A 14772-nucleotide genomic window follows, 5' to 3' on the forward strand; every position below is an offset into this window, starting at 1 on the left:
TATTCATCCTATTGTTGATGCATCCTATTGTTCTTGGTAGCATGCTAAAAGTAACACTGCTTGGTGGTAATATTTGATTAATATTTGGGATAACCTTGGAACACCCAAATTTAGTAGCGACGATGTGCGGTGACTATCTTTTAACGTCGCCGGTACAAGCAACCCCTTTCAGGATTCGAACATGTGCGAGGTCGAAAATGGGTTTAGAACAGATTTCTGCACACGACAATTTCGAAGCGGCGATACCCTGCAAGTGGTGCCTACATTTGACGAATGTGGTACAAGGAAACCCTTTGAGGATTCGAACATTGCCGTTTGTGCACAGTAATACTTGGAGCCCGCCATTGCTGCTTGCAGCTTTAATTGTTGTTGTTGTTGTTGTTATTATTATTATTAGTGTTTGTTTCTTTGACAAATGTAAGTCACAACCAACTTTCTTTAACAAGCTTTCGTATGTACGTTCAATGAACGTTGGAGATGAATTTAGGAGATACAGTTGCGTATGTCTACATGTTTTCTAGCGTTTTATCATATAACGGGTAGGTTTCTCGGCAGAATAAAGCCCACGGATAAAAACGATATCCGTTGGGGTCATATGCGGATAGAGATGCAAATATCAAAAGTCAAGTAGGGACTACTTTCTGTGATTATAAACAAACGTGGCGTCGCACTTGTCATTCGGCGATCAAGTCAGAATTAACCATCGGAAATCTGGAGAAACTACTGGTATAATGTCTATCATTATCAAAGGAAAAGTCTGATAAAGTGAAAGTTAATGTCTAACTGTGACGTAGCTAAGGCACTGTACACGTTTTGACAACTTTGCAGATATAAATTGCGAAAAGGTTTTGCGAGGGCACTAGCCAAGCGGGATCAGTTTCCATATATGTGCTTGTAGACCTCTGCTGCTTGGAACCTTTTCGACCAATGAGAACTTTTGGATTTGGCCGAAATATGTTCGAATTGTTACCTTGTTTCGTTTTGTCGCTGTTTCTACATCTGACTGCACTTCGTAAAGTTATGACAGGACAGGCCGACTATCAACAACTTTTGACTGTGGCCGTGACGTCTCATAGTCTAGTGTTAGAGTAGCTTCCCTTTGATAAAGGGCAGTTACTCTATCGGACAGATCAATGGATTGCCGCGTAAGGCAAGTAAAACAATGTGTGTAGGTAGTCGTTGTTTTGCATATATGTAGATACGCCACTGTATAGTGAGAGAGAGAGAGTGAGAGAGAGAGAGAGAGAGAGAGAGAGAGAGAGAGAGAGAGAGAGTGTGTGTGTGTGTGTGTTGAACAAGGCGTCGTGTCCACACAGGCTGCAACGTGTGTGTGTGTGTGTGTGTGTGAGAGAGAGAGAGAGCGCGTGTGCGTGTGCGTGTGTGTGTGAAAGAGGAATTTCATTGATGACACTATTCACCAAAGCACTCCACACTGCATGTATATCTAATCCGCCCCTGCTAAACAAACTATTGTTGCATCTTCTAAAATGCGAATACACTCTCCGGTATCTCGTTTACAGTCCTTTTCAATTTCAGTAATGAGCTCTTTGAATATCTGATGACAATATGAGTCTGGACGATGTTGAATTTGAGTGTTATTTGCAGTTATGATCCTCTGCGTGATTTAAACACGTTAATCGCTTTAGTAATTGAATTAGTAATCAAAATGAATAAGAGAGTCTATCTCTTACGCTTACTTAATGATATAATTATTTCGTGTCATTTATGCGTCGGAAAATAAATTTTCATTTGTACATCCGTATCGTGAGGGAAATGAAACGACCACGCTCATAAAAGATATCCATTCTTGATATGTTATAATGTAACACTAATATAGCCCTTTCATGCCGCACTCAGGCAAGATAACATTGAATAGCTCGCCATAATGGATGTGTCTACAATATACCCAATTCCTTCCAGTTTTATGTCGTAATAATTATACATGGAAAGATAACACATCAATAGAAATCAATAGAAATTAACTCACACAGAGAAATCATCAGTATTTAATGGACGTCTAAAAAATAGAACCCATTTGGGTGTAGTTTTATAGTGACAAGGTATGCAGCTTTTTCTCAAGCCAATATTTCGTTTACCGATCAACCCATTAAAGACAATTTATTTCTGTACTCACCTCCCTAGTTTTAGACAAGGCGGTACTCCTGTGACGGCATTAACAAGATATGTCACTGTTGCATGACGGGTATTAGATCATACATTGGTCCTTAAATCTGTATAAACGATAGGAGTTAGAAATTAATCTAAGGGATATGTAATTAACACGACATTTATCAATAGTTCGCGAAGATTTAATTGCAATTGCGTCCTTTTTGGTTACATTTTATTGCTGTCATATCTCAGGTATGTCCATGTATTGCAATTAATGATGTCTCCAGCTATACGCGGCCACTGTGGACCGCCCATTATAAAAAACCCTTCAACTCTCTCTCATAATTCCAAATTCACCCTTCTTTTATCTCAAAGATATTGTCTCCGCTTTCGTATATACTACTTTCTCGGGCTAACGGAAGATTTAATTGAGCAATAAAGTATTGGCCGGGATCAAATGTCAAAGAAATAATTACTTCAAAGAAAGCTGGGATTTATCGCAATTATCCACGCACCGCGTTTCTTGGGAGATCAAAAAAGACTTGTTCCGAGCCGCGAGGCTTTTCGTATGGATTGCCCATACCTGAATCAATTTTACCTGGCTCAATTAGCGAGGCTTTTCAGTTTTTATCTTCCAGTTTTGAAGTTTCGGGGATCAGTTACAGGAAAGTAAACTGTGTAGTTATAATTAAAGGGCTTGCGCCTAGTTTCGATTTGCGGTACGAGCCCCGACTTTGAGAAGACGTGGGTAGTTCCGTGTGAGTGTCAATATTCCAGAGTAGTGAGCCAGTAAGCAGATGGAGACGGCATTACCGGCCCTAATGATCACTTGATGCACACTGTTTAGTTAGACTTGGATGTTTATAGACTTTGTTTGAAAAATGTTGCGATCACTTTTATGTAACAATACCAAATTAATCAGGAATAATCGAGACATTTGTATCACAATATCTAAATATCCTATTTCAGAATTACTTCAGTGTGTTACGAAATCGCTGAGGTAATGATACACAGAGATTATTAACTGAGTGGTCTTCCGCATCATAACTATCATGTATATGGAACACAAAGAGCGACGTTTTAATCCATATTTTGCATTTATAATATATCGTATTTAAGATACGGAAACACGCAAGTGTAATGATCCCAGTTTATCGCATAACGCTATTCTTACAGCATTTGTAAGATATTTCACTCAGTGAAATACGTTTCGAAAATGCGAAACCTGTATTAGAGTTGATCAAATAGTGCCTAATGATTTGTAGCTGTGGTTGTTTACATAACACCATCACAATGCTCTAAACGTATTAGCATCGATGTACAGAAATGAATAAAACTTTAAGTACTTTTCGATGGTTGACCTGACATGTATAGGATCGTTATCCCAAGTTCGTTATCGGATTGGTTCACATCAATAACACTATCCATTATATGATGGACTAACCTTTCTTTGTTTCCAACTGCATTATGTTTTCTTTTGTCGACTGTCCCATTGAGTAGTATGAATAGGCTCTTTACTGTGCGGTAGAAAATCATTCAACGGTCGGTACAATCGGATGTAGCTAATAGGAAAAGTCATAGTTTTTTTCTAGTTTGTTTAGTTTAGAGAAATACACTGGTTAATAACAAGCAGCTGTTACAGAAAATCAACGATTCTATCTCATCATGTTGACAGACAGTAGATTATAAATTTTAAGAGAACGACCCTTCATATAGAGGCAGATATGTAGGTAGCTTCTAACTAATGGGGATTCTATGGCGCTTCTAGTCATCCAGCACGAATAAGCGACAAAACCATTTCCATAATCAAAATAGACCATAAAAGCATGTGTTTGTTAGTCACTGTCAATACCAGGTGTCCACGGTGAGGTGTATACCCAAGACTCTGATGCTGCTACAAGCTATTTAATGACATCTTTCGAGGATGGCTACTGGGGCAGCCAGACCTGTGTATTTACAAGGACGTGAACACCGCTCTGAATTCTGAGGCGTTTTCCACAACAATCCTCAAGGGATGAAATAGCTATAAAATAAACATACGATTGCTGGAATTCAGTAAACATTATGGCAGCTCACAGAACACATAACTGCATGTGTAGACATGTTAAAAGTAAGATACACCAACCCCGGCCCCACGCTTATATGTCTGATTTCTTGAGAATTGTTGTGGAAAAATATTTCTTCATTTTTATAAGGCCGGTTAACGACGCAGGCGAACTTAACATTTCATAACATGATCATGTGCAATGCTTTTAATGTCAGGTATCGTAGTGATGTAACGTAATGATGGATTTGATTCCACAAGCAAGGAGAACATATGGACCTCCAGCAGTCAGTAGGTCGGCCAGGTAGTGAAATGCTTCAGGTTTTGTGTTAGCTCATCTGGCCTCAGCTATATTAGCATACCCTGACCTGCCACCTAGTACCTGGGTTGTATTTATTGTTTTACTCAGTGACTAATCATCAACGGTGTGATAGGCCGTCAAATGAACCGAGTCATGATTAGTTTTCCAGTAAACCCATTACATTAAATACCCGGGATTCCAAATGGATTTTCTCCATGTTCATGTCGTTAAAATTCTTTGTGGAAATATGTCCATTCTAGTGATATTCACAGGCAACAAGAATTTATATTAATAATGCACAGAAAAGTGAAGCATGTAAAATGATTAATAACTTAAATAACATATAATAACATATATATAAATATATATATATCGTTCCTTGACATTCTGTTCGAAGTATGAACAGGCAGGCGCACCGCTGGTGATATGGTCAGTAAACATTACTGATAATTTGCGTTATACACGTGTGTACTTGACTTCGTGGAGGTCTGACTGATTATTAGGTTTAAAGCGCTATGAGATAGCTATCACATTATATATACCTCTACAATTCCCTCTTATCATTTCCATTTCAGCTTTTGTGTTGTTTTCATAATATGTAGTTTCTAAGCGCTCATGTAGAACCCTTTCTTCGCATATTCACTCTGGGACACCTACATTTGTTGTTCCTGGTTTAGTGCACATGTTAACGTGCTGAAACAGCATCTAACTGCCACCTATTACTTGCGGAAACTATCGCACGATTGCTAAGTGTATATAAAGTTTAGCAGCGTTCGAGTTTGACGAGTGGGAGTAACGCCACTAGAACTTGGGAAAATGCGAACATTGGTTCTCTACTCCGTCTCTTGACATATTCTGTTGCCTCAGCGCCAGTAGAGCAAGTGGCGCAAGGAATGGCAACTTAATCAATGGAGTAACTGTGTTACAATTTAACTAATAAACTACTTTGTACAGGTACATATAGTTGTATCCCAGGATCTGACACACTGCACGGCCCTTGTGTCCAGCTTGATCATGGGTGTTGTTAATCTTGGTATAGCCAGCATTGCTATTACCCTACAAATCACTCTAAGTAATGGTTATGCAGACTGATCGTCAATGTCGATGGCGGTGCCTGATTTAGCAAACCCAGGACTATTAAGATACGGAGACAGACCATATTAATTATCTGTACTGCGGACTTCTTTGATGATAAATTGCAGCAATTCTTACTTCAAATTTGATATGACATGTCTCGATTTGGACAAAGTTGGTTTCTATTGATTTTTGGTTGACGCATTAATAGCAAATGACAAATTGTACATGATTGGCAGGAAAAAAGAGCAAAAAAAGTGCCATCACTACACATATGAGTGCGTTTCGGAGCTTAAAGCAGTACCTAATTGATTTCCTTCAGCAAGTCTCCGGTTATTAAATGACAGATGTAATAAGTTCTGAAGTGGAAATATTGATAAATGTTCAAGCAGTTCTTCAAAGGGTGTTTCATTCTGGTGAAGACACGGTGTTTTAAGCTCGCTTCCTGATTGTCTTTCCTCAACAAAGACGACCATCGTTAATACCAGGACCAGTCAAAAGCTATCAACGTTTCGATAGCCACCGTGCAACCACTCCCGTTCTGACGCATGCGACGTTTCGCATTATGAAGAAATCCTGTTTCAATCGCGGTGTTCTTCATGAGGGTAGGTTTTCAAAGATGATGTAGGCGTACAGGCACTCTGTTTATACGGACGTCAAAGTGATGCTGCTGTGGGATGTGTCAAAGAAGAGAGCTACTTCTTACAGAATAGGGTCACTTAAACGTTAGGCAGAGTGCGTTTAATACCAACGTAAGCCCTCTGATAACGTCACCCCCGGTAGTGCTGATGGAGAAATAATTTTGTTTCGTGTGTGTATGTTTATCTGAAACAGATGTTTCTCGTGTGTATGTTCATCTGAAAAATATGTTTATCGGATGATTATCTGTAAACCAAGAAGACACTGCAGGTTAACGGGAGTTTATCAATTAGAATAGAAACACTTACAAAATGCCACAATGCACGTACAGTACAATAAATGCAAAATCCACAGGTTAATTAGGAGATAAACATACTGTGCTAGGTACATGTATATTTAATCGCGTTAAAGAGAACTTTGTACCGAACTCGCTGCTCTCCATTGAATAGTATGCTTATCTCTGTTCTTCCATGACAAATTCAAACCCCAAATCTACAAGCCTTGATGATGACCCTAGGTCTGCACGTCTCTCAACTTCCATCAATGAAGATTCAATCAAGGAGACAGAAAAAACGTATACTGCTTGATAGAACTTGAGGAAGACACAGGTCTAAGCCATAGATCTATTGAAACATGAACATTTACAGATGAATAAGATGTTTGCTCGTTGGGTGCCAAAGTTTCTTAATTCTGATTTTAATAAAAAAAGAACTGACATTGCCAGAGAAAATATAGAGATAATTGAGGATTATTTCGTCAAATTTAAAAAAGAGATTAGTAACGGGTGATGAAACATGGGCCTACCACTATGATCCAGAGTCAATCCATGGAATGGCACCATTCCGCTTCTCCAGCACCAAAGAAATTTAAGTCTTCATGATCAGTGAAGAAAGTTATGGCCACTGTATTCTGGGATGCAAAGGATCTGATCCTTGTTGATTACTTAGAAAGTCAAAAGACGATACCCGGTGCCTAATAAGCTGATTTGCTTCACCACATGAGAGAGTTTATCCAAGAAAAACGGCGAGAAAATCTGCTGGATTTCTACTACTTCATGACAATGGCTCTCCTCACACCCATTGACTTGAAAAGACTGCTGTGCGACAATGTGGGTTCGAAGCCCTCCCTCACCCTCCATACTCGCCGGAACTGGCACAAAGTGATTTCCACCTGTGGAACTGAAACGAATACCTTCGTGGAAAGCGCTATGATGACAACGATGACCTCAAAGCTGAGGAATGGGTTTTTCAGGGTGGCTTCAGAAAACTTCTTTCTGACTGTAATTGAAAAGCATCACTATCAATATGAGTTTGTGTTTTTGAAAAGCAGATAGATAATGTTGAAAAATATAATTAAAAACACTTTTACAAATATTGGTTTTGTTTGTTGGACTCAGAACGTTTTGACCAGCCCCCGTATACCTACGTCTTAGACGTAGACCAACATTTGAAAGGATTATACACTAGTTCAACAATGTAAAACAGTTGGAAGCTGCGATAACTTCCCGAAGGAGTTCAAAGAACTCAAAGAATGTTATGAAACTAATTTTTTCCTGACATTTCTGCAGCCTTGTTGGACTTAAGTTCTGACTTAAACACCCCATTCTCAGACGATGAACTTAAATATGCCATGGTGAAAACAAACAATTTCTCTCCTGGACCTATGTTATAAGGTGTTTAAGCATATATCCGATTCTGCTCTTTTGGTTATCCGAGATGTACAAAATATTTGTTGGAGTTCCGTGACTATTCCTAAAGCCTGGACACATGCAGTCATTGACCGAGTACCAATACCAAGGAAGGATCCAACTATACCTGCTTCATATAAACTAATTTCATTAACTTCTAATCTACACAAAAGTATGGCAAGAATTGTCACAAATCTAATTGAATTATTTTCTCGAGAAGGATAGGCTTCCCTCAAGAATGAAGTCAGGCTTTGGAAATGGACATTCAATGTACAGATCATCATGTACGACGCAAGACTGAAGCAAAAAGAGCTTTATGCAATTAAGAGTATATGTTGTGCGTCCTCCTGGGTATTGAAAAAAGCATATGTGATGTGGAGACAATGACTCCTGTTCAAATTATAGAATCTGTGGATAACAGGCAACATATACAGTAGGATTCGATCGTTTCTTTCTGAAAGGTATATTCAAGTACGCATTGGACAGGACTTTGCTGGAATGCATTTAATTGAAATGGTACCTTTCATGCTAGTTATTTGCCCCGTGCTTTTCAATATTATGATAAATGATATATGCTCTAATGTACCATAAAATGTAGATGCAGCACAGTTTGCTGATGGCGGGTGACTTTGGAGACGGTTTGGAAAATTCAAGTTTGTCACTGAATCAATTCAGAAATGGAAATCCACAAAATGGAAATTCTAAGCGAGTTTAAATGTATTGGTGTTTATTCTATCCAGCGACTGAGCATGGGATTCTCACATATATCATGTTGTGGACAAATGTAATAAGGTCATAAACCTTTTGAAGTGCATCGCCAAAAAGAAGTGGGGTGCAGATAAATCCTTAATGTTATTGCTTTATAAATCATTAATACAACCAAAGCTTGCCTGTGGCCGCAGGTATTCATGTCTGCTTCAAAATATCATTTGTGTAATCTTGATAGCATTCAGTCAAAGTATTGCGAACTTGCTGTTACAACTACCTAAGTTTCAGCTCCACAAGTTGAATGTGTAGAAATGCCTCTAGGCCTTCGTGATGAACTTATGTCTCTCGAATATTATATCGAGATATTTTCAGCTGAAAAAAGGTCCCCTTTGGGGTTGGGCTGCTTGGCATGGAGTTTTACAGTGCAACACAGTTGACTTCTCTGCTCCTCCAGTTGCTTCACCTTTACAATGGTTTTTAAAATCTAAATTCAACCATTAGTCCAAATGTCATACAAGCTGTAAGTCAGAATTTCTTAACTGAACAGTGTACCAACTTCACACACATTTTTACTGATGCCTCAAAAGATGCTGGGCATATGGGATTGAAGACTTTTGTATCTCAAGTGTCTTCAGGCTAAATGACCATCCCTCGGTATTCTTCAAGCTCTAAGATGGGTTCATGAGTATGGCAGACTCAATGGCAATCGAATCTGGTGCCAGTGGTTCTCAAGTGAATTTGTCTATGAAATATAAAAGCCGTATACACTTTTTGAACTCAAAATATATAACGTGTGATATTGTGTGGATTCAAGCTCAAATTGGGCTTCATGGAAATGAGACAGCAGACCAACTTGCGATAAATCTGGTTTGCAAAAGCTTGGGGTAACGATAATTGAATTCAGGCCCAAACCAAAAGGTTTCGACTTCTAGCAACTTCTTTCACCACGAGCCTGCAACAGTCGTGCGATGCTGGGACAACATGCAATCAGTGTGTCCCTCTGTAAAAACCAATAGGACAATTCGTTTAAGGAAAGAAACGTGAGGAAGTCATAATTTCAAGCCTTCGTCTATTACATTGTGGGCTAAATGCTAGCCGCAGTGTAGCTGAAAAGGAGGTCTTCCCTGTATGCACTCCTTATGAACATTATTAAAATGCAAAGATCATATCAGACTAAATTTAAGAGTGAGTGAGTTGGATTTAACGCCGCTTTCAACAGTATTCCAGTTATATCGCGGTGTGTCGGCTTAATGTGGGAGGAAAGCCCGTAGTGATGCAAGCCTCAGAAGTCTGCCGCTGCGGTGAAACCCACGAGCACGGGTATGGTGCTGACAAACCTAGAAACATTACAGGACGAACCGGGATTCGAACCCACAATCATAGGTTTCTGGCGTGCCCAAGGGACGCAACTCTGCACAGCGAATCGCGGCGCCTTAGACGACTCGGCCACCTGTGTCCCCTATATTTAAGAAGTGCAGTACTTGAGAAAGACGGCACACTTGATCTAATTTCAATTTTTGGTCCCAACATATTTTATGGTTCATTTCAGCGGTCAATATTAGACTTCGTATCTGCATAATATTTTATAGAAAACTAATACTTTCATACATTGTGTTTTGTTTTTAAAATATTTTTATAGGTTTTACTATTTTGTCTTATCTGCATTTTTATGGAATAAGTATTTACTTTTCAGAAATGAAATAGTGTTTACCTTTTTTTTTAGAAATATGAACTAGGCCACGAAGCAGATTGGTTAATCATCACATTTTCATTACTCACGTTGCATTTGTTTAGATCCATTTGGTGTGTTGGGCGCAAATATACCTTTAATGGTCGCCCCAAAACTTAAATACCATCATGTACCGTACCCCCCATACCACACCTATAAGTGTACACTATCACTATTATTTCAAACACCGACAAAGATAGACAATAAAAATATACGTTTCTATATCAAATATTCGCATCCACAGTAATGCTGCCGTCAAATCAGCTGTTGCAAACATAATTACACGTGGATATTTTGATTTGAAACCACTGGTTAATTAAATAGATTTGTGTTGTTCCCAAATTCATCACAGAATATAGAGACAATGTTATGTTTTTTCACATTTCACAGGTTTATATTGTTTACTTCAGTCATGCACCCATGCTGTACATCTAATTATCTTGTGGTTTTATGGTTTTATTCATCAAAATAGTGTGCATGGCAATTATAACTGCATCAACACGATTGTAAACAATTATTGTATTTGTCGATGTTGAAGTGCCCCGGCACGGAGAAAGAAGTTCATGGAGGAAGGGCATTACGACTCTCCACAGTCACGTCTCTCTGCCATGCCACGCCCCAACCTCAGGGACATCAGCTTCAGCAACTTGGCGTACGACGGTAATGCATCTTCCCTGACAACCCCCGAGATGACGGAGACACTAGGTGGCGTGGGACAGTAGGTCTACTGTGCTGATCACCCTGTATGTAAAGACAGACGTGTTATAGACGAAAAGTCACAATTCAAGTAATCCGTTAGTTTACTGTTAGGGATGAGTATATTGATTTGAATAAAACAATTATATATCTTGTTTATATTGCCTATATATACTCTATGATCATAGGTATAACGACACACTACTTTAATTCCACCACATTGATGATTACGCTCTCGTAAAACTAGTAAAAGCATTACTAGCTGTACAGCTGTGCTTTTTCCTATACATGTGTTTACAAATAAGACACATGAAGCAATCAGCCATTGATTATAGTCCGCAGAAACAGTAATTCAAATTAAGTGATGCGTGCTGTCATTTCTCATTAGTAGTAACAAATTAAGTTTGATGTGTATGTATATAAATTCATTCATTATTTGGGATTGAATGAAACTATGTGTAATTAAACGATCATTACAAATAATTATGTGAGTAAATGTAGGTATTATTCAGCTTCACTCCAGAATACAGAACTGATAACACCTATATATTTGCTTACACGTGTGACATATTTCATTTGTGATCATGTATATGATAACCTTGTACCTTAAACTTGTTGATTGTCCTGACAATAAACACAGATATTTGCACGTTCATTATCTTTTTGGTTTGTAGCAAATGATCTGTTACTTTAAACGTTTAACGTTAAGTTTCATAATATATTCAAACAGGAATGGAGATCTGTACTTCAAGCTGGACCACGTTGGCGGGTGCTGGTCTCTTGCGTACTCTCTCCGCCCGCGAACATCCCACAAATGCTGTGGTGGGAGTTTCAGGGGACGTAGCGGGCCAGTCCATTGTCTGTATGCCTTCCCGTCGGAGATAATAAGCACGATGTGGTCTGACATTGTAATCTTTCTGTTCAAAATTTCTGTCGATAAATCCAAAGAAACGACAGGTCGGACAATTTTGTCAACATAGGCAAATCAAATGTCCAATCACAGTAACCAGATCAGTTCGCCGCACACCATGACAATACCGTTCCCATAGCGATCATGGTCAAGAACAGTTGCCCTGGCATACTGCACACCGCTACGTCGCCAACAACGTTTCATGCCATCTGTGAATCGGAGGCAAAACCTTGTTTCATTAGTAAACACGGTGTAACATTGGCGAACATCCCGTCCCTGATGTTGCTTAGCCCTACCCAATATTTGCCGCCTGTAAGGGTCACATCCTTTACTGTACGCCTTGCTTTCTGTCGGGCTGCATATAACCGGTATTTAACGGTAGATGTTGAAAGTCGCCTTCGTGTTATTGTAAGGGATTATCTATTGATAACTGGAGTAGATTACGTAATAATATTACATAACGAGACGGTTATGTCTATGTGTCGTTTTTGTTTGGCCTCCCACGCCCAGGTATCATTGCAACCCCATCTGTTTGACAGTAATGTCTTGGAGGAATTGCATTAGTGATTAGTTACCCTATCCGTGCTCTCACTTTGGCTTCATTGTGCACGTGCATGACGTGCTTTTCATGCATGGCGTGAAATATATATTTATAACTAGCATAGAAAACCTATAATTCTAACCCTGAATCTCCACGGGGACAGCTAAAGGTATCCACTCATACACATGGGATAAAATAATCCATCTTGACAACTGCAAATTGTTCGTGTTTTAAAAGACCAATCTGGATAACACGAGAATCAACATCATAAATATCAATATCGAAAACAGTCAGACAATATTTATGCGACGTTTTTGGTCTGACTGATATTTAACCTACATTCTATGTTTTTATCGCTATCAGTGAACACCACTTATACAAATTAGTTTCATGCTGAAAGTTCACGGGGAATTCCTTGAAACATCATTGTGACATGATTGACATCAGTGCATTTCAAAACGATATAATCATAGTTTGAGATATCTTAAATTTTTTATATCTCCAGCAAGAAAATATGAAAGAACACCCATTTGATGATCAGTTCCCCAGCAATACGTATCAGATGACTCACGGAATAGAGACAGTTCAGATAAAAAGCAACTTTCAATTGAAAGCTTTCCAAGACTTTCAAAACCTTTAAATGACTTTTTTCAACAAGCATTACCATGTTTGAATTTCATGGCGTCTCTTGAAAAATATTCTCCTTGCGAATTACGTATCAATTTGCTATAGAATACAGCTGGTCTTTAGCATTCCGGGACATCGCAATGGCGCCCATCATATTGATTTCAAGATAGGAACTGCCTCAAAGGTCCACGGAGCGCTATGTTTGCCTTCTGTTTGGAACATCCCTCATCAAAAGCTATATTGATTTGATTGGCGAATAATAGAGGCAAATCCCCTATTCCTGTAGCTCGAGGACTTTTATTGAGTCTGCAAGTCTTCTACTTGACGCACTGACTTCGTTTTATTTTCGCATATACGCGGTTTATTACTCTCAATTAAGCATAAATCTCTGATATTTGCTGGAAGGAACATTGCCTTGTGGCCTGCTTGAACCATGAGACTAATGAGACCGCAGTCCAAGCCTGTCAACTTCGTAGCCATTGCTTGATGTATTGTCCATCTTAAATTACCGACTAATGATCAGCTTTCTGAGTGACACTGAAATACTTGGATGATGAAGAAGAAAAAAAACATAATAAGCTCTGTTAATTGTGCTGGCTTGCCCGTCTCCATGATAATGTTCGGTTGGTGGACCTCTCGTTACGACTGTGCCAGGAGCCAGTTGGCTATATAGTAGAGACGAGAGAGTCTAGTATGCTGGATACCAAACCCTGTCGCCGTGTCGAGGATTTGCGCAATGAGAATAAAACTGTTGATACGTGTCGCCCAGGCGTCAGGACGATTATATGTGTCGTTCATTAAACGTGTGTAGGTGATACCGGCATGAACAGGCATCAGTTGATCAGACTGTTCCGTTTGTCTGACGCCGATGTCATACTGATTATTTGTTTGTAAATACGGTAGATCCTTACTTAACGCTAACTTCAAGCGGAACAAAATTGGAACATGGATGTCCTGTACTGAATAAGCCAAATTTGACGTAAAAGGGTCAAATAGTAATCCAAACCTATCCTTGATTCAGTAATATGTCGAGTAAATGAAGCCGGCATTACGAACCGTCACTGTAACGGGTATCTGACACTGAGAGGATGCATCACAGGAATAGTTATGTTTATAGCCTTCATAAGTGTCATATATAGAGCATTTCTATTCCTATTTACTGGATATTGCAAAGTAAACAATTATTTATCTACATTCTCTCGATGGCCTTCAATCAAAATAAGAATCTCTTAAGACTCCCGTGTTAGTGCCTTATGTGTTTTCACCGACATAATTTTCGCCTGTATTCAGCCAAGAACAAGAACAAGAACCACGTGAACAGTCAAAGAGAAACCCGATAAGCATCACTGGAAAGCAAGATTTGGCGTTTGAATTGTTACGCTAATTACCTAAATTATTTTTATGGATATTAGATGACAAAGAACAAAAGAAAATATGTAAAAGCTGAGCCGTTATAATAAACTACATGAAAATCAATAACGCGGATTTCTTGTCGTATAATTGTCTGTGAAGGAAAAGAAACTCTACTCCGATATCTTCTATTGCAAGTCGTAAACACAGGAAAAGATTGATTTACAATGAGATCAGTTTTTCTTTCGATGATTCAATCTTACATCGCTGGTGCTTCAAAGAAGATTGAAGTTAGTAAATAATGACGATGCAGGATGTCGGGCGAGCCAGCTGTAATGATCGCAATTAACGAAATAC

The 14772-nt window shown here is 39.0% G+C and overlaps 1 protein-coding gene across 1 annotated transcript in view; it reads left to right on the top strand.

Moving 5' to 3' along the window:
* LOC139452426 (uncharacterized) overlaps positions 1–11293 on the top strand; it is a 147266-nt gene extending 135973 nt beyond the window's left edge. The window contains exon 36 of the mRNA XM_071233899.1: positions 10830–11293. Coding sequence (XP_071090000.1) covers positions 10830–11013 — 184 coding nt within the window. The 3' untranslated portion in view covers positions 11014–11293. The remainder of the gene's footprint in view (positions 1–10829) is intronic.
* Positions 11294–14772: the final 3479 nt, after the last annotated feature.

The sequence above is a fragment of the Haliotis cracherodii genome, unplaced genomic scaffold (genome assembly GCF_022045235.1).
Source record: "Haliotis cracherodii isolate W230 unplaced genomic scaffold, xgHalCrac1.p SCAF_9, whole genome shotgun sequence".
Classification (NCBI taxonomy): Eukaryota; Metazoa; Mollusca; class Gastropoda; order Lepetellida; family Haliotidae; genus Haliotis; species Haliotis cracherodii.